This window comes from Porites lutea, chromosome 14 (assembly GCF_958299795.1).
Source record: "Porites lutea chromosome 14, jaPorLute2.1, whole genome shotgun sequence".
NCBI lineage: Eukaryota > Metazoa > Cnidaria > Anthozoa > Scleractinia > Poritidae > Porites > Porites lutea.
This window is the reverse complement of record NC_133214.1, coordinates 15187572-15212769: the sequence shown is the minus strand read 5'-3', so window position 1 is coordinate 15212769 and position 25198 is coordinate 15187572. Positions and strand designations below refer to the sequence as shown.

The 25198-nt window shown below is 39.5% G+C and overlaps 1 protein-coding gene across 1 annotated transcript in view; it reads left to right on the top strand.

Moving 5' to 3' along the window:
- LOC140925184 (spectrin beta chain, non-erythrocytic 5-like) overlaps window positions 1-25198 on the top strand; it is a 63945-nt gene that overhangs the window by 18728 nt on the left and 20019 nt on the right. The window contains exons 21-49 of the mRNA XM_073375148.1: window positions 30-76; window positions 501-694; window positions 1422-1537; window positions 3021-3107; window positions 3923-3991; window positions 5794-5924; window positions 6401-6460; window positions 6954-7080; window positions 7854-7918; window positions 8399-8480; window positions 8751-8828; window positions 9296-9423; window positions 10491-10650; window positions 11027-11104; window positions 11451-11590; window positions 12914-13037; window positions 14430-14576; window positions 15045-15218; window positions 15732-15952; window positions 16739-16925; window positions 18057-18257; window positions 18849-19079; window positions 20151-20333; window positions 20664-20809; window positions 21059-21336; window positions 21888-22018; window positions 22681-22884; window positions 23002-23151; window positions 24817-25107. Of these exons, the coding sequence (XP_073231249.1) occupies window positions 30-76; window positions 501-694; window positions 1422-1537; window positions 3021-3107; window positions 3923-3991; window positions 5794-5924; window positions 6401-6460; window positions 6954-7080; window positions 7854-7918; window positions 8399-8480; window positions 8751-8828; window positions 9296-9423; window positions 10491-10650; window positions 11027-11104; window positions 11451-11590; window positions 12914-13037; window positions 14430-14576; window positions 15045-15218; window positions 15732-15952; window positions 16739-16925; window positions 18057-18257; window positions 18849-19079; window positions 20151-20333; window positions 20664-20809; window positions 21059-21336; window positions 21888-22018; window positions 22681-22884; window positions 23002-23151; window positions 24817-25107 (4230 nt within the window). The remainder of the gene's footprint in view (window positions 1-29; window positions 77-500; window positions 695-1421; window positions 1538-3020; window positions 3108-3922; window positions 3992-5793; window positions 5925-6400; window positions 6461-6953; window positions 7081-7853; window positions 7919-8398; window positions 8481-8750; window positions 8829-9295; window positions 9424-10490; window positions 10651-11026; window positions 11105-11450; window positions 11591-12913; window positions 13038-14429; window positions 14577-15044; window positions 15219-15731; window positions 15953-16738; window positions 16926-18056; window positions 18258-18848; window positions 19080-20150; window positions 20334-20663; window positions 20810-21058; window positions 21337-21887; window positions 22019-22680; window positions 22885-23001; window positions 23152-24816; window positions 25108-25198) is intronic.

Below are 25198 nucleotides of genomic sequence, written 5' to 3'. Positions count from 1 at the left end.
TAATAACTGTTTCAACGTCACTTTGCTAGGTTTTCTTCTTGATAGCTAAGACTAACAAGGATTGGTGGAGTGTAAGGTATGTTAAGAAATATAATTGGCTTTACAGGGGTTCCACAATTACTGGTAAACCAATAGTTTACATTGTGGCCCACAAATAAGGACAGAAACAAGTAATTAAAATAAATATGACAAGTAACAAAACTCAGCTGACCAGAGTCCAGTGGATTGTTTACAAGTTTGGCCGAGGAGTTGCAGTCGGGACTACCGTGAACAAATCCAGATAGCAGGAGGGACGCGGGCAGGAGGCGGGTGGGACTAGAACTCAGGGCCTTCGCTCGGCCATGCTGCCTTCTTCACCTAGTATTTGTTTGTTTGTTTGTAGGTCTTTTTCTTTTAAGAATTTTAGTGTCTGTTGAATTGCTACCCAAAGTTTGTAACTACAGAAACAAGAGCTTAGACTTGATACTGGTGTATTCTCTGATTATTTTTGTTGCCTTCAGGCGTTTAACATCCAAAGAAGCTGGCTATGTTCCTGCTAACTACGTAAAGGAGATTGAAGCCAGAACCGTCAAGAAAGCTACCAAGCAGAAAGTTATGGTCCCTGAAAAGGTCAAGGTGAAACGCAGAGTGAAAAAGAAGGTTATAGTTCAAAAACAACGAGCTGTGAAAGTGCAAAAGACTCCGGAAAAGAAAGGTGTGTAAAATTGTCTTGTACCACACATTTTTTTTTTGAGCAACTGTTGGAACAAAAACAAGGGCCAAAATGAGGAAGAAAGTCGATAAAACGCAGATTCATGAATCTGAAATCAAAACGTTTCAGTTTTATCGTGTATCCAGAGGTTTTTAATTCAAAGTCTAGAGTGAATATTTTGTACCCAAATGAATGTTCTCAGATTAACTGAACTGTGTAAACTCATTTGAATCCGAATACCATTAATAGAATAAATCCGGAAACATTTATGAATCCAGAAAAATCTTCTCAAGTGCAAACCTAGCTGGTAAGTTCTCTTTCTGTCAGGCAGCAGACAGGGACTCTAATAGCCTTGCAGGACATACTTTGAATTATTTTTATTATACATTGTACTCACTATCTGTTTTCTCATTGCCTAAGAGCCTTCAGTTAACTTTGGATATCAACGCAACGTACAGATTACTTAGTTGTCTTCTCGTAGATAACTGACTAATCTCAAGGTTGTGCGAGCAATGTATGATTTCAAAAGCAGTTCTGTGTGACGATGTGTTTGTCGTTTTTTTCTTCAAAACAGTGTATAAAAAAGCAATTTTAAGATTCGTTTTTTGTGATGTCTGGAATGGTCAAGGTCGAGGTAAGTGTTTCTGCCTCGGCTGATAACACTTCTCGAGACCTTGATTATTCCGGATATCACATTTGCCTGATCCAATAATCGTTTTTAACTCAACAGGAAAGTCACGTCGTCCCGTCAGACGTCACTTTACGGCTCATTTTGACCGTGATAATGTTGCAACCAGACAGGTTTCACTGCAGAATTTGTACTCAAGACTGGTGGAAATGGCAGAGGTAAATCGCATTTGTATGTTTTCAGGGTTAGGGCCTGTTTACAAAGAAGGTGGGGGACCCCAGGTAGGTGAGGTAACCCGAATTTTAATGAAAGATTATATAGACGGGCAGGTTGCCTAACCCACCTCCATGTAAACAGGCCCTTAGACAAGAAAAGGAAAATCTAATGAGCTATCCTTAGGCGCGATTACCAGCTGCTGCTCGGAAAATGAGCCTTGAGAGCGGCGGAATCGAGCTTAAGTCGACCTCCACTGCTGAAGTGAGCGGTTGAAATTGTCTTGCTCTACGTCTTTTTTAGCTACATCATGAGGCAACCCATCATAAAACAACCAACCAATCCAATTACCTCACGTTATTTGAGCTACGACAAAACGGGCAACAGGAACGTGCAACTTGTTCTGCAACATTGCTGCAAAAAAAGCGATGTTGCGCGTTTTACCACCCACAAATCAAACCTGTCTTGCAGCAAATTAGGTTGTTACAAGTTGCGTAGCCTTGATTCGTGGGTGGTAAAACGCGCAACATCGCTATTCAACTCGTTTCAAGGTGATGTTACACTAGACGATTCGCAACGACGATTTTTAGCGCAACAGAGCGTTGCAATGCTGGAACAATGTTGTAACCTTTCGACACAATGTGGCAACAATGCTGCAACGCTGTGTTGCCCTAAAAATCGTCGTTGCGAATCGTCCCGTGTAACATCACTTTTGCAACAATTTTGCAAAACGTGTTGCACGTTTTTGTTGCCTGTTTTACCATACACCTTAAGGTGATGTTACACGAGACGATTCGCAACGACGATTTTCACGGCAACACAGCGTTGCAATGTTGGAACAATGTGGTAACTATTCGAAACAATATCGCAGCAATGTTGCAACGCTGTGTTGCGCTAAAAATCGTCATTGCGAATCGTCTCGTGTAACATCACCTTTAGAGAGGGTGACGCTCGGCGGTTCAGGAACGAATAAACCTCTTGCCCTCGGAGTGTTCATTAATTAATGGGAGGTACTTTCCTGATCCAATCGGAATTACTAAGTGTTGATTTTTTAGGAGATGCGAAAGCAAGAGTATTTAGAGTAAAACTGACCTCTTTGAGCAACAGAGAGAACCAACAACAAACTCAACCCACATTTGGTGCCAAGGCTTGGACTCGAACCCAGGCTGCATCGGTGGTGCACTCACCACTGCCTCATCCTTCCCTCCTATGTATTTGTACCCGATAACGATGTTATTTATTGCAGTTTTGTGGAAATTTAGAAGCAAAGATGGGGTATTTTGTTTTTTGTTTTTTGTTTTTGCCCATTATGATGTTCTTTCGCTTGCTTGAAAAAAATGGAGTTCGATATTTTTGCGGCCAATAGTGGAAGTGTCTTTTACACAGCATTCGCTGTAAAGACAGAAAAAAGGTGGGTCCTATTTTTAAGGTACGTGAATCATTCTTCATCATTATTCACCGTTTTTTTTTTCTTTTTTGTGGATTTAGATTCGACGTGAAAATCTTGAGAATTCCATCAAGTATTTCCACTTCTGTCATGAATGTGATGACATTGATGCGTGGATGAAAAACAAGGTTTGTCTTGATGTTCTTAAACACAACTCGTTACTCAATGAAATGCAATGAATGTAAGTTTTAAGTTCTTAGCACTGAAAAGTAAAGGCGCTATATAAATATTTATTATTATTTTTCTTATCATAAGTTTTCTAAAAATGTTCATCAGGCTATAATTACTCGATTGAATATTTGTTTAGTCTTTTTTTTTCTTTGACCTGCACTCAGGCCGAATTTTAGCAGTGCTGTCATTCTCATAGAGTACCATGTTCCCAAGATCCTCAACTCCTCCGTGGACGAGTAGGAGAGGACCCTGGAAACGAGGTTGTCTTCTCACCTGGTTTGTGCTAGCCTTTTGCTCGGTTCAAAGTTGTATATTAACATGAGCTTGCGGCCAAAGTTTGGCCGTGGGAATGACGTACGCGTCATGTAATTGGCTGTTGAAGAGCATGCGCAGGGAAATCAACGGACGAAAACAGTCTCTCAAAACTCTTCGTGCCATACCTAAGGAATGTTTGTAGGCTGACATGGGTTGTAGAATTATTAGCTGGGTTGTGATAGAAAGGCATTAAGTTTCAAGTTGCAAAAATGTTTTGGAAATGAAGGTTTATCTTGTAAAACCCATTCTCGATTGGTCAGAGAAAATATGAAAGATAACGTGATCCACCATTCCTAAGAAATATATTGAGGGCGTGGTTCATTGTTGGCAAGAACAATTGATCGTAATCTTGTTTTCTTTCTTTTCCAGCTGTATTCGTGCCATTGTTCTTAACATTAATTTGCTTTAATTTTGCCTTCTTTCTATAATTTTCTAACATTTTGCTATGGCAAATCAGGAAACTCAGCTTTCTCATGATGCTTCAGAGTCAGAAAAAGACATTCATGCCATCCGCAAAAATCTTGAGGTAGAGTCTTGTACTAATCTTCTATAGTTTAATGCTTTCTTTCCTTTTAATACTCTGTGTTTCGTCTACAGGTATACTGTTAAAAGTGAAATTTAGTGCGCTTGTATTCATGCTTGTTCAGTGTGGGTAACCACAGTGTGTTTTGTTTTGAGCTAACTGGTATTGATGTTTTCTTTCTATCGATGTTTTTGTGTTTGTTGTACGACAAAATAATGATAAGTGTAATCAATCCTGCATATTGCTAGTCTCCTTAGCAGCCGCTCGGGCCAGAGTAACGCAATACTTCCCGTCTGCACTCGTGGGGGTGGGGGCGGGGGGTGGAGCATTGCGTGACTCCGGCCTGAACGGTTGTGAAGGAGGCTAGCATATTGCAATAACATGCACTGTACGTTTTAAAGCTAACAGAGTATTCAGCGACAAAGTTCAAATTACTCTGTCTGCTTCTAATAACAAAAGTAACCTTAAAAACTTTATTTTTCTAAAAAATCTTTCAAACAATTTTTCAGCACTTTAGTCACTAATGTCCTTCCATTAATTTCTACTGTACTGCACCTAATTTAACTCTCTCGGTGTTCACCCCGACACCTCTTTAAGGTCTGGATATCTTTAGATGATCCTTTCTGCACTGCACTTTAGAAGCCCATTTTTCTGTCATGAATATCCTTTGTTAAAAATCTAGTCTATATGAGACAAACGTGTCTCTCATTTATTTATTTATTCATTAAGTCACTCACATTATATAGAAATAAAACGTTAGAAGAGGTGTTAATTAAAATATAAGTTGTTGTGACAACGAAGCCTAAAGAACCTAGGAGCTTATATTAATAGGCTTCCATAACCCTTTAAACCCTAAGATCAAAATTTGAATTCTCGTTTGTTGCCCGTATTCATTTCCTACAGAAGTAGTGGGGAGAAGTTGATAAGATATCAAGCAAATTCATCTTGTGTGATCATGTCCGTAATTTTCATGAGCACTCTGTTTTACAAAGCATTGATATCACAAGTAGAAAGTTGATGCTGATCACTCTTGGGGCTTAAAGGGTTAAGCTACATTACCAAGGCTTACTTGATTGCAGAGTGTGCAGAAAATATAAAACTTAAGCGACAGAACGACTATTAATGAGATAATTTTTCAGATTTTTTTAAAAACAAATATGGAAGAGGAGCTGTTTAGAGTAACTGGCAAAGAATTCCAGATTGTTGGTCCTCGAAAAAGGATACTGAAGTGCTTAATATTAGTTCCACAAAAATGAGGTCTACACTGAGAGGCTAGTCGAGTTTGATAATGGTGAACCTGGTTACTACTTAAAAAGAGGTTACGAAAGCTACTTGGCAAAAGATTGTGGTGATAGGAATACATAAAAGTAGCTACAGAAAAAGAATTATGCTATATTTAACAATTTTTCCTCGAGCCCGAATGGGCTCTGAGTCGATAGCCCATGAGGTCAAAGACCGAATGGGCTACTGACTCAGAGGCCATGAGGGCGAGAGGAATAATTGTTTTAGTAAAATCCAACTAGTTGGTCAAAAATATCGAGAAAAAACAACTTTGGCTAGTTAAAGCTAGACTTTAATCTGGCGTTTTTCGTTACTAGTGGGCTATAATATATAGCCTAGTAGTAACTTAACCAATCGCACCGCAGCATTGATAATGGACCACTAGTTGGATTTTACTAAATGTCTATATATGTCATTAGCGAGTACAGTATTCGGGCACCGTTCTCGTGCTGTAGGTGTGAACGCTGCATCAGTGGTTGTAACTGGGAAGGACAGTTCTCACTAAATTAACAATCATTTCACAGGGTCTTATGACGGAGCTAACAGCAAACAGTAGTCGTATTGCTGAAATCAACTCATTAGCAGATCAGCTCATTGCCACTGATCACAGACACTCCGCAGCTGTGAAGAAGAGAAGGAAAGAAATCAATGACATGTAAGATTCAAGTTACAATTCCCTTGATTGACATTAAGTAATGATCCGGGTAAGGTGGAAAGAGAGTTCTTTTGTTGCAATGTGCTTTCCCCCCATAGGAATGTTCTCATTTGCATAGATCTACAGAAACGCTGTTTACGCGATAATGTATTTAAACTCCATTTTGAAAGGGTGTTTTTTGTGTTATAAATTCACTTTCATCTCTCTACTAGGCTTTTTTCACAAGCGGTATTACTGGCAAATAATGTTCGCTGTTTTCGTAAGTTAATGGTTCTACTGAAAGACCCGTTTTATCGGTCAAGTTTCCTGCGCCAAACCCCTGAGTTTGTACAGATAGTCACCGACTAACGGTTGTTTTTAAAGAATTTCTGTTATAGGGATTATGCATTTTGTGCTGGTATAAAATAGAGAAGTAAAATCGTTACGTGGAATTTGCTATCTCAGTTGAAAGTGGTGATTCTTGTTCAAACTTTAAGGTGGGAAAAACTTCAACGTTTAAAGCAAGCCAAGGAAGAAGAACTGAAGGAAAAACATGGGTGAGTTCCACCTACCATTGTTTTACCATGGTTTTCACGTACAAGTATTTGTTTCTTGAGATTTACACTAAAGTCACAAATACTGTGACAAAGAATTTCTGAAGCTACGATCGGCGACAGAATTGTTGAAACAGTGTCGCCACCTGGAGAATATTTCTGAAACAAAACATTCTGAAACCCTCAGCTCGTTTAATATTTGCGACAGGTTTTGCGAACGGAAAGTCGTTACAATTTGTAGTTTAAAGCGGGTACTTTACATTTGGACATTTGATACAGGTGTTGTGAAAATCTGAGCAAAAAATTGGCAAATGGCTATAATACTTGAATTAAAGTAAATCTGCAATTTGGAACTTTATGGGAGAGAGGTAATTAATCCATATATCCTAACTTAGCTGCTGTTGATAAAAAAAATGAGGGTTTGTATATGCTTAGTTAGGCTGCTTATTTGGGTCTGTTTGAGTGAAATATGGCTTGATCGTTTTTTACCTGCCAGTGTGGAACTTTTCTTTGACTCGTGCGACGAGATGAAGTCATGGATGCAAGAGAAGGATGCTGTTCTATCAGATGGAGACATGGGCAGAGACCTAGAGACTGTGAGAGCCTTACAAAGGCGACATCAGGTATACAATGAAAAAAGGCTAGTAGCCAGCAAAATCAAGTGCCCATGGATTTCTCTGCATTTACTTTTGTTAAATCCCACAGAAGGCAGCTTCTCCTCATTACATCGTACCAAAAGGAAGGAAAATGGTGTCAATATGTTTGTAAATAATTATACGGGATTTTACCTTTTATTCCAGGTAGTGGCCAAATTTTACGACGTAATTTAAGATTTGATGCATTCTTTAGATTTCAAGAATGGAAATTACATCGTATATACCGTAAAAATCCGAAAATAAGCCCCGGGGCTTATATTTTTCATAGGCCCTTTTTGAGGGGCTTATATTCGGAGGGAAATTTGCGTTTCATAATCGATTGGGCTAGCTTATAGTTGGAAGGAAATTTACCGTTTTTGCTTTGTTTTACTTTGTATTTGAGGGCAATTTCCAAGTACAAGCCCCCAGGGGGTTTATATTCGAAGGGGCGATTTCACAGGTTTTTTGTGTTACGAGTTTAGGGGGCTCATATTTGGAGGGGCTTATTTTCGGAATTTTTGTGGGTATGTACTGTCAAAGAGAATTCATCTGAATGGTAGCACTATAGGCTTTTGTGTACAGACTTGAATGCTAATATGACTCAGCTCCACACTGCAACACGTAGGGTTAGGAAAGACGGTCATTTTTAAGTGAAACTGTTGTATTTATAAATGTACATTGTCATAGAGTTAGTTTTTGTGATGCTAAATATTTCTTACGACATAAATGTTTTTGACACTTTACTCAAAATTTTGTTTTAGGGATTTGAAAGAGACCTTGCGGCAGTTGACGAAAAACTTTTGAAGCTTCAGGACCAGGCAAAGTCGTAAGTTGCTGAAGTTTGAAGTTTTCAGTTAAAGGGGCTGTGTCACGGCAGTCCAGTTCATTTTGTTTAGTTATGCCAATTACTTGCCCTCAATCGCTATGGAACTTAAAGTAAGCTAAGAAATTACAGGTAAATGACAAAATCAGAGATCCGAGACAAACAAATATGTCTCCTGAGCATTATTTTTGAAGTTGCAAGCAGCAGGGATCAACTTTGAAAAACTGTTGGGCTGAACAGTTTTCAAAAACCCCAATTTCAGTCCGTTTCAATCTTCTTCAGTTTTGCCCATCCGTGGTATCTGTTGTTTCTGTTATGTTATTTTAATCTTCCTTTAAAGTTTTAAGCGGTTATTTGTATGTTTCTCTCAATTTAACGGGCATTTTGTAATTTCCTAATTTGACTGAATTTCGTGACTCAGCTCCTTTAATTAGGTTATCATCACAACATTAAAAGTGCTGCCCCTATGGTTTTGTTTTTTAGTCTAGTGTCCCAGCATCCTCGACAAGCCAGGCAGATTAAGGCAAAAGAGGCAGAAATACTCGGACTGTGGAATGGACTTAAGGTTGGTAATCCATCTCTTATAAAACGGCAAGTTCCCTTGTTATCTTTGAACTGTTAACTCCGTTTTTTTTTTTCTTACTCCAGTTCCCTTCTGTCCCTTGTGACACTTTTGTAACAGAAACTATCTGATGAAGCTTTTAACAAAGGAGAAAGTGCTTTGTAGCCTTGCATTGTCCTGTTCTTAACAACTGGACTATTTTTGTTTAAACTATCAAGTTAACTTGTAGCTCGGAAAGTTTAGGTCGCAATGTTATCTTTTTCTCATTTTCAGGGCAAAGCTAGTAAAAGAAAACAAGTCTTGGATGAAGCTTATGGTCAACAAGGATTTTTGGCTGATTCAAGGGATTTGGTAAACTTTTCACACTACTCACACTACTGAAATGCATTAAGTTTCATCTGCAGCAGAGTGAAATCGAGTTATATTCCCGTTAGTTTTAAGTTTGGAGATGTGTTGCAACCGAATATGTCACCGCGGTAAATAAGCTTTTGCGTTGTTTTGATCGCAAAACAGTAGGGGTTACCCTGAAAGGACACCATGGTCCTTTTTTTGGACGCTGGTGTGATCTAGGGTACTTACCATTTACAGAGGGAAACCGGAAATTCCGATTGGAAAATCAAATGGTTTGCTCCATTCCGTCTGGGAAGCTTCAGTAAATGCGGGCTTTCGCTGAAGAAGATGCATTTTTTCACTCTTTAGTCTCCTTGTGGCGGGTCAAATTTAACTGTTTAATGTTAACGCACAATTTTTGTAAGATTTGATGGCTTGTTTAAAAGCTAATCATCCCTGATCTACTAATTCTACTGCTTTGTGAACAGTTATCTTGGGCCTCTGACATGAGTGAGTCACTGAAAATAGCAGAGACACCAAAAGACGTAAACAGCTCTAAACAACTACTACAAGAACACGAGGAGAAGTGGGAGGATATCCAAACTCACAATGACAGGTAGAGTGTTTATAGGGGTCTCTGTAGCAGTGCAAGGGCAGATTGCATCGCAGTACGAATGAAGATGTATTACATGAAGGAAGGTTTCATTTGAAATCCAAACAACGAAAAGTAATATATCAAACACGAGAAGGAGTGTTTCATTTAATATCCAAACACGAGAAGGAGTGTTTGATTTGATATCCAAACACGAGAAGGAGTTTTATTTAATATCCAAACACGAGAAGGAGTGTTTCATTTAATATCCAAACACGAGAAGGAGTGTTTCATTTAATATCCAAACACGAGAAGGAGTGTTTTATTTGATATCCAAACACTAGAAGGAGTGTTTTATTTGATATCCAAACACGAGAAGGAGTTTTATTTAATATCCAAACACGAGAAGGAGTGTTTTATTTGATATTCAAACACGAGAAGGAGTGTTTTATTTAATACCCAAACACTGAGAAGTGATATATCAAATATGAAGAGTGTTTCATTTGATATCCAAATACCAAGAAGTAATAAACGAAACACGAGAGGGAGTGTTTCATTTTACATTCAGACGACTTATAAATCAAGCACGAGACCAGAAGGAGTGCTTCATATGAGAATGAGTGTTTCTTCTGATATCCAAGCACCAATAAGTAATAAATCAAACATGAGAAGGAGTGTTTATACGATATTTAATCACTGAGAAGTATTCTGATATCCAAGAAAACGTATGAAGTGAACTGAATGTTGTTGTTTTGTTTGTTTGCCTTTTTCCGTGAGTTACTGATAAATTTGAAAGCAGGAAATCAAATACTAGATTTCTTTTGAATTAGTACAGAATTTTTGGTAAGTCTTATGAATGACATTTGTTGTCTTCTTTTTATTGCCATGTTCATTTATCAAAACCTCAAGATTGCCTTGGTGATTCATACTATCTTATTTTTATGGTTTCCTTCTTTTTGGTCAGACTTAAACTGGTTAATGCCCTTAATGATTGAAAAGCAAAGTCAAAAAAGACTGTTTGTGTTTGTTCTGTAAGTTAAATTTAAATCGACCTGAACGCAGCCCATGATTAACTTTTCTATTTGACTTAGGTTTGACCAGTTGATAGAGTATGGTCAGAAGATGTTGGCTTCTAATCCACGAGTGAAACAAGTTAAAGACAGGTTAACAGCATTGAAACAAGAGAAGGCAGCCCTGAAGAACACTTGGTTTGAGAGGAATGACTTACTCAATGAAAGCCAGGATTTACAGGTGAGTTTTTCTTGGTCATTTTCTAAGGATGCCCAGTGACAGGATACCCAAAGTTGCCTTGGTATAGACCCCAAATGGAAAGAGGAAAAAAGGCCGGTCAAAAACCACCCAACGGCTTACAATGATGAAAGAGGTGGAGAAGTTGGTTCTAACAGAGGGTTAAACGCAGGCCAAAGCTTAGGACAGGGTAGCGTGGGGAAATTTGATTGTGGCCTTATGTCCCAGCCGGGATGATGAGGATAAGTGTGAGAGTTGGCCGGCAAAAAGCCTTTTAACCATATATTTTAAAGGCAAGTCCAGCATGAAGCCCGATGACATGAGGGGAGATAAATTTTCTTGGTAAGTTGTTGTTAATGAATGTCGGTTTTACTTGCAGGCGTTCATCCGAGATGCAGAACATGTGGATTCCCTGTCAGCTTCTCATGAGGCCTTTCTTTCTAATGATGATCTTGGGGTATGAAATACTATTCTGAAATAACTGATATTGGTTAGAGTGTATGAAACACAGTGAACTCTGTGGGCAGGATAACGACAAGGCCTGCGGTTGTGAGACATTCAATTTAGAGAAGCAGTTCTTCCCAGTTGCCTAAAACGCAGCTTATTGTGTAGCCGTTGAACTCGACTTCGTCTTGGTCCATAGAAACGCAAAAAAAGAACTTGACCAATATCCAGCCATCTTGACATCAAGCGTGGTCAATAACGCTTATAATACTGGAAGCTAACTTAATCCCTATAATTTGGTGGCGTTTATGTTACTTTTAGTCGTTATCGTTATCATTCCACTTTGATTTTGTCCACAGACCTCTGTGGATGACGTTGAGATGTTACTTAAACAGCATGAGAATTTTGAGAAGACTTTGTCGGCTCAGGAAGAGAAACTCACCTCCTTGTCGGATATGGCGAAAGGTCTGGTAAACGCTGACCACCACAATGGACAGTGGTAAGGCTAGAGTCCTTAAGAAACAGAGCAAATAGACATCTAGGGTACTTACCATTTATAGGGGAAAAGCGGAAGTTTCGGTTCCACCATTCCGTTTTGGAAGCATCAGGAAATATGGGCTGTCGTTTGCGGTGATGCAACTGTTGTACTCTTTTTAGTCTCTCCCGTTTATTTGGCTATACTTTGTCCTCTTCCAACAACGTCAAATGGATGACCAGAGGCGCCCGCAATAATAATAATAATAATAATAATAATAATAATAATAATAATAATAATAATAATAATAATAATAATAATAATAAATGGGCTTTACTAATTCATAAGATGAAAACTACATATTTTTTGTAACAAAAGTTCCAATTTGGATCTACGTTACATGTATTAATTACAGCCTGTAATAAATTGTTTTAAAAATGCTAAATTAGGTTTTTTTTAAAGTCCAAAGTTTATTAACTCACTTCCAAAATAACTACAAAGCTAGGTCATATTTAAAAATCAGACTGTTGAAATAGGAGTTCTTAACTCAATCCGTGTTCATTTTCGGCCGGTGACTGGATATGTGTCTTGGATTGTATTCTGTGACCTTCAGTTTAGGCACAAGGTTTCTTAATGATCTCAGTATAAAAAGACATCTGTTAGCTTTAATTAGCTTATTGCGTACATGTGTAGTTATCAACAATCTTCCTGGTAAGTAACACCAAGAATGGAGGGCGCTCCGGTTTGCGAAATACCTGACACAAGAGGAAATCCTAATCGCAATCCTCATCTTTAAGTTGCTATTACCCATGCGTAGCATATATATATGTGATATAGCCAGCATTCGTTTGGAATTCCTCTAACAATGAGTGGAATGCATAGAGCGCAACCTGATCATGCTCGTTTGGACGTTTTATGACCTGGAACTTACGCAAAGCGGAGCGTTTGGCATTGGAGCAAGAGCGTTTTGACCTTTGACGGGTCTCGCCCGCACTCCCCAACCTTTGGCCATTACAAGTTGCTAAATTTTTAGGCACGAGATTTCTAACTGGATGATTTTATAATCACCCCTAGTTTCGTACGTAGCCGTTTTTGATCACTCAACGCTACAAACGGCTGTGCAGGACACTGTTGTCTTTAAAAGATCAGGTATCACTATACAAGACTACGGGAAACACCGTGCTCACCGGGTTACACCTGTATTTCTTATTCCGGCCCTTTTTTGCACAGGTATCATGGTAGTTTTGTGGTTGTAACACAACTTAACCTTATCAGCTGAACCTTCGCCTTATTATTGCGTTTTACAAAAGTCTCCTGTGAGCCACATGATTTCTTTTATATCACCAGGATTTCCAAACGCAAAGATGAAGTTGTTAAAAGAAGACAAAATGTCAAGCAACTGGCTGCAGAAAGAAGGCAGGAACTACAACAGTCCCAGATACTTCAAAACTTTAAGCGAGATACTCAAGAGGTACCTGGATTTTTCCTCTGCTACTCGTTAAGCATCCAAAGTTCCTTTATACAAATCGTTTATTCAAACTGCAATAATAGACCTTTCTACAATCGGCGACAAAATTAGTTGAGACACTTTGCCCTTAAGGGCCTTTATAACATTTTGCCGACTTAAAAAAGGGAAAATAAAACTTTCTCTCCCCCGCCCCCTCCATGCAATGTTGTGGTCTTGTTCGAGCTTCAGTAAAAACCCGCAACTAAGAACCTACATTTTTAGGAGTTAGCCTAAACAGGTTCTTATATAAATGGTAGTTAACAGAATTTTAGGCTATTTAGGTTCTTAAAATGGATTCTTAATCCTGGAGAAAAAACAATTAAAACACAGCTGCAAACAAGTTGGTCATTAGCCTATACTTTTATTTTCTTCAGCCCCACCCCACCCCCTACCCCCCCCCCCCCCAAGTTCCCACCTGGAACTTGATAGAGAAACTACATCAATTATTTAAAGATATTTTTATATTATCATTATTATTATTACTAGCTTTAATGCATAATGGTGTGCTGATCTACATATTGCTTAGTATGCGTTGTAAGTCTACATATCTTGCACTCATTTTTCTTTAAAAGACATTTTTACAACAATGGCAATCTGCTTTTTTTGCTTCAAATATGATTCTTGCAATGCAGCTGTCATGTACTAGTATGATTTTAGAAAATAAGAACCTGTTTTAAATTTCTTAGGCTAAATAGGTTCTTGTTTATAGGGGGTATAAATGACCAATTTTAGGCTAACAGGTTCTTAATTTTTAGGTTCTTAGTTGCGGGTTTTTACTGTACCTGTAGGAAACAATAAACACCCAACTTCGAACGGAGGGGATGGGGAGGGGGTTTGGATTGTTTTGTTCTTTGATGTTACCCCATTTGAGGTATGTGTCTCGCTTAGTCCCTAGTATAGGCCTAATTATTGCGAGTGGCCGATGCGTTTCGGGTCACGTGGTCCGAGAAAGTTTTTCCTGTCGCATACGTCACCGAAATGCTTTGACCGAGGATGCCTGGGAAGACGCCGTACAGGGACTAGGCTAGTGAGAACACTGGTGTCTCAACAATTTTGTCGATATGGATTGTAGCTTGTACGTTTTGTTTTCTTATTTTAGACCATGTGATGTTCCTTCAGAGAACTGTTTCTTTCAAACGTCTTCTTATCCACGTGCGCATGTATTTGTTGGGGTTCAATGTTATCCTTGGTTGAAATTTTGTTCTCCTTTGTTTGCGGGTGTGGTAATGAGTTTGAAACAAGTGAGAATATTCTACATTAAACCACAACATATGTATAACTTGATCTGAACTGGGAAAACAAAACATTCCAGTTAAAAAGGTCTATTGGTAACTTCCATGTGCTCTTCATTCTCAGTTTGAGGCCTGGATCCAAGAGAAACTTCAAATTGCAACTGATGAGTCATTCAGAGACTTGACAAATGTTCAGCGGAAACTTCAGAGACATCAAGCATTCGAGGCTGAAATTGCAGCCAACAAGAATGGCTTTGATAGCATCAATGTGGTAAACTTCTTGCAGTGTTATGATGTCTTAGTTACTACCTTTAAAGTCCAAGGCCCATACAAATTGTGTTCAAATTGATTTTGGATATCCATGTTATGATCAATTGACAGCTGTCAAAATAGGGTATCCGATGACCAGTGTGACATGCTGTATCGCGGGCTCAGGTGTACAACACATTAAGATGAGTTTTTTTTTTTAAGTTCTCAAGTTATGTTATTCAACTGACCGCAGGCTTAGAAAACTTGACGTCAGAAAGGCATTTCTTGAAATTTCCCCCTAGAGCTTCGCTTTTATCTGTATGTTAAAGTGCTGGCTTATTACGAAGTTCTCGCCCAGGACGTACTTGGTTGGGAAGTGGGACAGTGCTACCATGTTTCAAGGAGACCATGGGATTTCATCCAAATACGCAAAAGTCAATTTTGTAATAAAACGGGTAATTAATCATTGTATTTCACGGTTGGCTTGTAGTGTGGTAAAAAACTCATCAGCGAGGGTCATTATGGCGCGAGTGAAATAGAAGACCTTTTGAGAGGTTTAAATGAAGGTTGGAGTGATTTAGTCAACAAGTCCGCTGACAAGGGTGGCAAGCTACAGCAGGCTCAGCAACAGCAGCAGTTTAACAGGACCATGGAAGATATGAAGGTCGGTTATTTAGTGTGAAGTTGTTGGAGAGTTGCGAGTTGTTCGTACTCTCATAAAAGGTGTCTGTAGACAGAATGACTGGCTTTGCTCTTACTTACGGGGCCAACACACTCACTTTGTTGCTGGTAAAGTTGTATTTTTGATGGGATATAACCCAGGCTCTCAGCTGTTTGCACCCGTTTTGATTTGTCATTCATTACTCGAGAGACCTTTGCTTAAGGTTTGTCTAACTAGTCACCTCTTTAGCGAAGCTCTTTCGTGAACATCATGAGCCAAACAGTAAACAATGCCTATGACGCACAAAACCATGCTGAATGTTCTGGTTCGGTTAGAACTGGAATCTACTTTCGCGCTTTGACGTCACCGAGAAGAACGAGCCGCCCCAGACTTCGTGACAACGGCTTCGCGTGGTCAAATAGACAAGAGAGAACACTTAGGAACTAGGCCCTAGTCCTTATTCTGAGATTAAATAAAGGTCAGTCAAATACACCTTTCTTGCGTCCTTTTCACCAGGTGTGGATGAACGAAGTGGAGACGCTGATGTCTGTTGAAGACCTTGGCCATGATCTGTCTAGTGTCAAGTTCCTTCTCAAGAAACACCAAGGAGTGGGGACTGATATCGAACTGCATGATACTCAGATCCAGTCTCTTTGTGATGCCGCACAGGGCTTGATTGATGGCGGGCATTTCGATGCTGGTAGGATTGAACAGGGGACAGAGACTATCTTGCAGAGGTAATGATTCACATTAAAATTGTCTTTCTTGTTTTCCAGATAAGAGCTGTATAGAAATAGGGGGCCTGGGACCCGTTTCTCGAAAGTCCCGGTAACTTTTTGGGCTTGAAGCTGAATGTAAAGATCAAAACCGAAAGAACAAAAGTGCGGTTCCTACATTAGCCTAACAAACCTGTCCATTTTGTTTAGTTAACTGATAGTTTCATCTTATTATCAGCAAACCTGGGACCACAGTAACTGGCTTACCGCTGTTGTGGCACCCCTTCCTATTCAGCATTTATTATTCATTGTTCAGTAATAGGTGAAGCTGATAAAATAAAATAAAATAAACCTATTGAAACCTCGATCTTGAATGTAAACTCAGCAACGGGAAAACCGGTTTTTTAGGCCCGTTAATTACCGAAACTTTCCAGAAACGGGCCCCATGGCGGTTTTTTATACAGTGAACAATTCCTAATCAGTCTGATAAGTCACACACAAAAATTGGACAATAGTATTTTGTACAATGTTCATTTAGTTTTGGCTTATCTTAAGGGTCCGTTTTCACGATTTCAAATCGCCCGTGTCTGTGATCTATGTGCGATCTCTACGCGTGAGTTACAAAAATACTTCCTTACCCACTCCCATGATCTAAGGGTGATTTATTATGAACATGGCATATGCTCCTATAAAATCGTCGCTAGTTTACACAGGCCGCTTAAAATCGCCGCAAAGGCGCCTGTGTAAATGACCCTTTGACGTGGTCTAATCATTCCCTCAATTGCTTATTCTTAACTCTTGTTTTAGGTTTGACGAGTTAAAAGAGCTTTTTTCCAACCGCCAGTCTCAGCTTGAAGACTCATTAGGTCTTCACCAGTTCTTTTATGACCTTGAAATGGAGATGGCCTGGATACGAGAACATATGACCGTGGCCACATCAGAAGACTTGGGAACTAGTCTGATTGGAGTTCAAAGACTTCAAAAAAGACACTTGGTAAAACATTGTAACAGCCTGAATAAAACATAGCCAAGTGCAAGTGGGTATCGATAAACACGAGAGAAACGTCTGCGATTTGCAATTTGATGGTCACAAAATCAATAACCAAATTACAATTAGCCACTCCAGAAAATGCCATAACATACCGTAGCGCTCTTTTTTTGTCACCCCAAAATTTTGCATAAGCATTGTCTTCAGTTTCTCTTGGGAGTTAAAACGGCCCCAAGAGAAACTGAAGACAATGCTTATGCAAAATTTTGGGGTGACAAACAAAGAGCATTATGGTATGTTATGTTTTTTTCTGGAGTGGTCAATGGTGTTTCACCTAATAGGCTGATTTCACGAAAAGACTTCGCGACGACAGAGACGATAAGATTCGTTTAACTTATTGCTAAGCTTTGTTGACATCTATGCCGTCGTGGTAGTAGTTACTTCATCTCCCTATTAACGCCACGTACAAATAGACCTTGTCACAGTTTTCGACGCCATCTTGACGAGTAGGCAAACGCGTGGGAAATTACAGTGTTTGTATGAGAATCTAATGTCGAATAATTTCCGCATAACGGCTTTTCTCAAAAAATATAAATTTTAAACTAAAGCTACATGGCAAAGGATTTGACTAAAAAATTTGGGGGGCCATATCTGTGCTTAAATTTTTCCAGAAGCTTGCTTTAGATTTTCCATATATTTGTCTGTAATTTTTCCCGGGACTTTCTTACAGACAAATGCATAGAAAATTTTAAAAAGTGGTTCTAGGTCTTCTGCGCATGAAACGCCCTAAAATTTTTTTCAGTAGAATCCTTAGGAGAGAAGTTTTAGTTTACAGTTCATTTTTTTTTCAGTACAGCCGTTCTACGGAAATTATTCGACATTAGATTCTCATACAAACACTGTAATTTCTCACGCGTTTGCCTACTCGTCAAGATGGCGTCGAAAACCGTGACAAGGTCTATTGCAATTTTGGGAGTAGGAGGGATAAAGTTGCAAGGTCCGCATTTGCAGACTCTTCCTTCTTCAGCACAGTCTCCATTTTCCATCTTTTTTTTTTTTCTTCAGTCAGATAAAAAACTATAGCTATGAATCATCACGCAATTAACGCTTCCTGTTGTTCGCACTGTTGTTTTTCAGGCCTTTGAAAATGAACTGACCAATCATCAGTTTAGAATAGACACTGTGCTGGCTTCCGGTCAGGATTTGATTGACAGTAATCATTATGCCTCTGACGAAATCGAAGAGCGCTGTGAGGAACTTAGTACTAGCTGGGAGTCGCTCATGGGGGCTGCCGCTGAACGCAAACAAAAACTAAATGATGCTCTGGAGTCACAGAAGGTGAGCGACAGCTTTGGGAATAACATTCTGGGGCTAATTTTTATATCCCTTCTCATAGATTTGTAATTTGTGAGTCAAAAATGTCAGATTCGAGACAGACGAGTTCTATTTATAATCAGTTGTTTTTTAAAAAGATTTTGCGACTTTTCGCGAGCTAATTGACGTAATGGTCTCATTTTTGAAGGTATTAAGAGAACAGTAGCGCGCGCTCCATTAGCTGAAGTTGCACCCAAATATTAGTGTCGATTTGGAAAAAATTCGCGGTAAAAGTCAAATTTTTCGTTGATAAAATCTTCCGAAATAATTGAAATGGAACTAACGATGCTAAACAACGATATCATTACGAAACGTCCACCAAGGACTTTACTTGAAAACAGGTGGCAAGTGTGAATCAACGAGTTGTCAGCGTGGCCGAGAGGTTAGAGCGCTGAACTTGCAAATTAAATAAATATACTGCTCAGGGTAAATTAACGAATTATCATGTTATTATTGTAAACTTCAAAGGTGGGAAAACTGGAAAGCGTGCCGTGGAGCGACGAAATGTATTATAGAACTGACGTTCAAATGTTGATCTTATCTTTTTGTTTCCAGTACTTTACAGAAGCAAACGAAGCAGACTCTTGGATGAATGACAAGGCGGGACTGGCAGCCAATCAGGATTACGGAAAAGATGAATTAGCTGCAGGGAAGCTGCTTACCAAGCATACTGCTTTGCAGACAGCTGTAAACTCATACAACCCTATCATTCAAGCACTTGCAGAGCAGGCAACGAAACTGATACATAGTGGCCATTTTGCTGCGGCGAAGATTGCAACCAGACAGGTAGAGAGTCTAGCAAGAGATACGAATTCAGAAACTATAAAGGGATTGGGTACAATCCTCAGTGATTTTGTTGCAAATAGTTATGGTGAGTACCGGGACTCGCCTTAGGAAAAATCGTGAGTCCCTGTCCGTAACCAATGAGACCCAGTTCAAGAGTCCTAAATTGAAATACTTTGGCCATTACAGTGTACGTAACCAGACAGTTAATCTGGAGACAGACCCCAAAACTCTTTATCACAGTTTACTGAAATTAAAATATACCGTATTTATTCGATTAACCGCCCTGGGCGCTTATTTAATTTTTGGACCTTGAGAGTAGGCGCTTATTCGAGGCTGGGCGCTTATTAAATTTTCACCATTTTTAGCAAGTGTAGTATGTTTATTTTGCAACAGAACAATAAATGCTAATAACAAAACGCGAAGAAGTAACAAGCCAAGGTTTCTGTAAAATACTCTGAAGAAAATTCCGTCCTCGGGAAAGTCTCTTATTAGAATTTATTCACTCAAGTTAGTGGGGTGGGGGTGAGCGCTTATTTGAGTTTGATTTGGAGGAGGATCAGGATGGGCGCTTATTCAAGGTGGGCGCTAATTCGAGGTTGGGCGCTTATTCGAATAAGTACGGTAGTCCTACTTAGATATACTTAAAGCTCAAAAAGACTAAAATTATAGAGGAACCCCGTTAATACGGTCACCAATGGGCCAAAAAAAAATTGGCCGTATTAACGAGGGTTTTTTTTTTTTACAAGAAAATGTGTGGCGGTTTTTGCCAGGCGGCCATTAAAAAGTGGCCGTAATAACGAGGTGAGCGTATTACCGAGCTGGCTGTGAGGCGGAGTTTCACTGTAATGTGCATCTTGAAACAGGATATTCTACAAAAAAATCTTCAAATTCATCGATCGTTCTTTGCGTCCTACGGGACGCATACCTTGAATTATATGGCGTCTTTGGAGATTTTCATGCCTCAGGGACGCAGGACACAGAGGTCCCCGAGGGGTTCAAACTGCGTTCGGGTTACCGCTCCTCACGATGTTTGTCTATATATTTGTCTGGTTATCTCCTTTTGTTTTGTAGCGTGATATTGAAGAACAGTTTTCAGGGCTACAGACGCTGACCAACTCGCGGCTTCACAGACTGGAAGAGTCCAAAAAACTGCATCAGTACTTGCGTGAAGTGAATGAAACCGCTGAGTGGATCAATGAGCAACTTCACGTGGCTGCTGTTGAGGATTATGGGAAAGATTTTGAACATTTAGAGGTGAGCAAAAGGGTAAAAAGTTACTTGACCATATCAAGCCTTGCATAGCTCTAAGTTTTAAATGACTGTGGAACGAAAAATTGTTAGAAAAATAAATACCTTAACTGTATCGCAACTTCAGCATCATTGGTGTATTGTTGGTGACGTGATCTTCCATCACGTGATCATCTTATTACGCTGTTGACTGTCTCTAGTTCCAGGACCTCATCTCTTTGTTTTAATACGGCTTTTCGTGAGTTTCCTTGATTTATGAGTTTTTATTTTGTATTTTCATGACCTTTCTATTTTGGTGCGTGAAATGGTGAATCCAGTGTTATATTTCGTTCATAGACGATTCAGGGCAAGTTTGAGGATTTCAAACGCAGTGTTACAGCCAAAGCAGAACGCTTCAGCGAAGTAGACAACTTTGCCAAGCGTTTGGTTGCTGAGGGACATACAGACACAGTAGTCATCAAGGAGCAGCAAGATATTCTCAGGTTTGTAGAGTAGTGTTTTACAAAATTACATTGTAATTGTCGACTCTACCAAATTCGTATGGAGGACGTTTTCTTAGTACCTGAAAGTAAAATTTTTGAGTAACAAATCTTCTATCCTCTGAAGACAACAAGCGAAGTTCACGTCGTTAACCGGATATTCTTCAACAAGGCCAGTTTAATTGCCAATTGAATTGCGTGCTGGCACGTAGTGCTTTTGTAACCCCTCTACGTTCATCGATATAATTGTAGATCAATGTGGGCTCAGTTGCAAGATCAGATCAAGATCCGCACCAAGCGACTGGCCAGCGCGGCAGAAATCCATGGTTTCAACAGAGACCTGAATGAGTTAATCGCTCGCCTCCAAGAGAAGGATGCGTCGCTTTCCATGGAGGATCTGGGACGAGATATGGCTAGTGTCCAGGGCCTTCAGAGGAAACATGAGGGGCACGAGAGAGACTTGGTAGTTGTACAGAAACAGGTTGAAACACTTAGCGCTCAGTCAGCCAAGTTACAGGTCGCCTACCAAGGTGAAGCTATGAACATGCTTTATTTTCCTATACTTGTTATTGTTTTCCACATACAATCTGATTCATCAAAACTAGCATGATTACAATTACTACGAGCCCCCAGGCAAGCAGCACACTAATCACGGATTCCTTGGGTGTCCTGTCGCTATATAGGCGCTGCAATCTCGATTTTTGTGTCGGGATGATTTTTAACAAAAATGGCCAGCGATATCATTATAACTTAATTGAAAATCGTAACACACCTTTTGCATCATTTCAATTGCGCTAAGTATCGCATATTGTGGCGCGCTAACAGTTTCGATTTATTTTCATACGACGGTAAACTGGCCAATTATGACCTAAATCACAAAGAAGTTGTGGCTTTAGGACTCCCTTTTAATCCTTTATCCCACAACTATTAATTGACCTGATTAAAGGATTTGTAATTAGCAAAATGCCCTTGCCAGTTCATCGTTTCTCGGGTGATGTTTTACTGCTCAGCATCTGCTTGTTGCATTTAACTTACAATTTATAACCTCTAGTTTTTCATTTGACCGTATTTCTTTAATTAGGTCACACTGCTGAATCAATCAAAAAGCACGAAGAGTTTGTCTTGGGTTTGTGGAATGAACTTGATCGTAAAACGACCAGGAAGAAATGTAAGCTTCAGGACTCCAATGACTTTCACAAACTTAATGGCGAGGTTAGTTACATCAATTTTTATTGATAACGTGTAGTCTGTGAGTTTACTAAAGGCCAACAAGTTGGGTGATGAGAATTTGACTAACTTTTTTAAAGGTTGAGCGTCTAAAGTTCCTACTAGGCCATTGTACAGTTGTATTCAGGGCTCGCAAAAGTCCCGACCGGTAGTCGGTCCGGTAGTCCGGGACGAGTGGATTTTCTTCCGAAGCAAGAAACTCTTAAAGCTTACTTGCCCAATGTACAAGGGTCCAGGAAAGTCATCTGCTAAAAAAATCGCTAAGTAACGGTCCGGATAAGAAGGAAAGCAACAAAGGCTATGAACATGTTGGAATTGTCTGTACTATACTTCTGATTGGCTTAAACAGCAAAAGTTAAGAAAACTTTATAAAGCAGTATATATATTCATCCTTGCTTTTCCAATCAACTTCTATATAACAAAATCTCTTCTCAGTCTGAGTAAAAAAAGAAGTCCTATGTGGGGAACATGTAAAATTGTAAAGTTTTCTTGGCTGTTGTTTGAAACTCTTATAATTGGTCAAAATCTGTTAACACAAAAAACACCCTTTCAAAATGGAGTTTAAATACATTATATGTTGCGTAAACGACCTTTCTGTAGGTTTATCTGAAAAGCCCCATTTTGTTATTTTTTCTTTGTGCGATCAGATCCGGGACTTAGTGTCGTGGTGTATTGACATGAGTCGTACCATCTCATCTGGAGAGCCAGTTCATGACGTCACAGATGCTGAAACGCTCTTACGGCGGATTGATGAATACCGCTCTGAAATGGACGCTAGAGAGGAGGGCTTTAACAAGGTCATGGAGACGGGTGAAAGGATGATCGATAATGGACACTTTGCAGCTGATGAGGTAACCACAACCATCCACTTGTTTAAAGCTCTTTAAGTTTACTTCGTTGTGCTCATATTTTATAATAGACTACCGAAATAGTTTAAAGGTATTAAAATGGTATCGTCATCTTTTCAGATCGCAGAGAAGTTGGAGCTACTTCTTACAGAGCGTGAAAGTTTGTACGCAACATGGGAAGACCACAAGACAGAACTGGACCAAGCTTATGACCTGCACGTTTTTCTCAGAGACGCTAAACAGATTGATACCTTCACCAGCACACAAGAGGTAACATATAACAATTATTCACCGAAGTGGAGGTGGCTAGTGGAGAATATATATATACCAAGCCGCGAAGCTCGGAGGAGCTGGATCACCTCAGTGAACAGAACCGGATATCCGGAGTTTGAGTCGCCAATGAGAGCGCGCGAAAAACGCTATTCACAGTTTTAGCATATACTAAATAGATTTAACCAAGGCCAAAAGAGAAGCTCTCGATGGAACTTTTAAGAAATGTCTATCTGAATGTTTTCTGAGCTTGCGATCACTTTAATACCCTAACTGGTCAGCGCGGGACTTTTAAAAAGTATGTCACCTCAATGAGTTGTACACTTGAACCCGTGATACAGTCATGTAACACTGGTCAGTGGATTCCGTCTTTTGACAGCTGTCAATTAATCATAACGTAGATTTACGTACTGAAGATTTGGTCAGAAACAAAATTTCTTGGATGCGTAGATAACCAGATTTTCTTACCCATGGTGCTCCGTTGCGCGCGCTTCGCCCACGCGAAAGCTCCGTTACTGTGCAGTAGGTCTCTTTAGATTGCTACCATGGCTTTAAAACTTAACAAAGTTTTCTTTGCATTTATGGTTCCTGAATCCTTGCTACAAAATACTCGTTATTTCGGTTACCCAAATTAACGGTGCTTCCTTGTTGACTTGTCGTCATCAAACCGAATACTCTCTTATTATCAAACGTGAAACGATCACCGACTTGTTTTGAGGAAAATTTTCTGTGCGTTTGCCTAAATAAAGGTACCGGCCATTTTGAAGGTAATGTTGTTAGTGTTGTGTTGAATGGCTTTATTAGTCTGTTTGGCGAACGCTATCGCCTCTGCTGTTGGCTAATACGATGTTACAAAGAAAACTGGATCAAAATTCGTCCCCTAAAACAGACCCACAGTGCAATTGTTATTGACCTTTTTACCGATACGGCGGCCATATTATATTAATTCGATTTAAGGAGTATTATAGGATGCCCAGGGGGCATGAGCACATTTCGTTTGTATTTTCGAACGCTTTTCGGGACATTTTTTCTCAAAGATTTCTTAGAATAAGATTGTAATGGAAAAAAAGATCCTTGTGCCGTGTTTGGATGTAATAATGATCGCCTTTTTCTAGTTTAGTATTAGAAATATGGTCTTTCACTGTATATTTCTCGGGAAAAAGGCGGTCATTATTACATCCAAACACGGCACAAGGATCTTTTTTCCCATTACAATCTTATTCTAAGAACTCTTTAAGAAAAAAAGTCCCGGAAAGCGCTCGAAAATACAAAAGAAATCTGCTCATGCCCCCCTGGGCATCCCATAATACTCCTTAAATCGAATTAATTCAATATGGCCGCCGTATTGGTAAAAAGGTCTACTGGATGATATTGTTATTAGAGAGATTAAGATTCACGTTTACGTCAAACGGCAGACGTGAATTTGTACCACGTGACCAGGTTTTTCCCTTATTTTCCGTTTAATCTTTATTGCTTCTACACAAAAATAAGTAGTTTTATGCCGGTTGTAACCACTGGAATCGTTCGGGACTGTTGTTATCTGCTTATTTTCTATTCTGAGAAATTCTCAACTTGAGTCTGGCGTTTGCCGTTTGCGGTAAACGTGAATCTTAATCTCTCTAATGTTTATTGTTCACTCATCAGATCTCATTTCCCCAATTTCAGGTGGTGCTTGCCGGGGCAGAGCTCGGCGACAGTGTTGACGAGGTTGATTCCTTACTCAGGAAGCACGAAAATACCGAGAGGCTAACAGCCTCGCAAGATGAAAAAGTCACCAATCTCTGCGAATTTGGTGACACATTGGTTGAGAATGGTCATAACGAATCTGACATGATAAAGGTGCGAGTGAAAGCTGTGTGTGACCGAAGAAACAAATTGAAAGAAGAGTTAGGAAAGAGGAGAAACAAACTGGAAGAGTCAAAGAAGATTGCGCAGTTTTACCAAGACGTTGTCGAGGTGAGGGCAGTGAATCTGTGTTTCATTCCAGTTCCTGCGAGGACATCCCTAATAGGCCATTTCCGAATTGTCCCAAGCCTCTGTTTCAAAG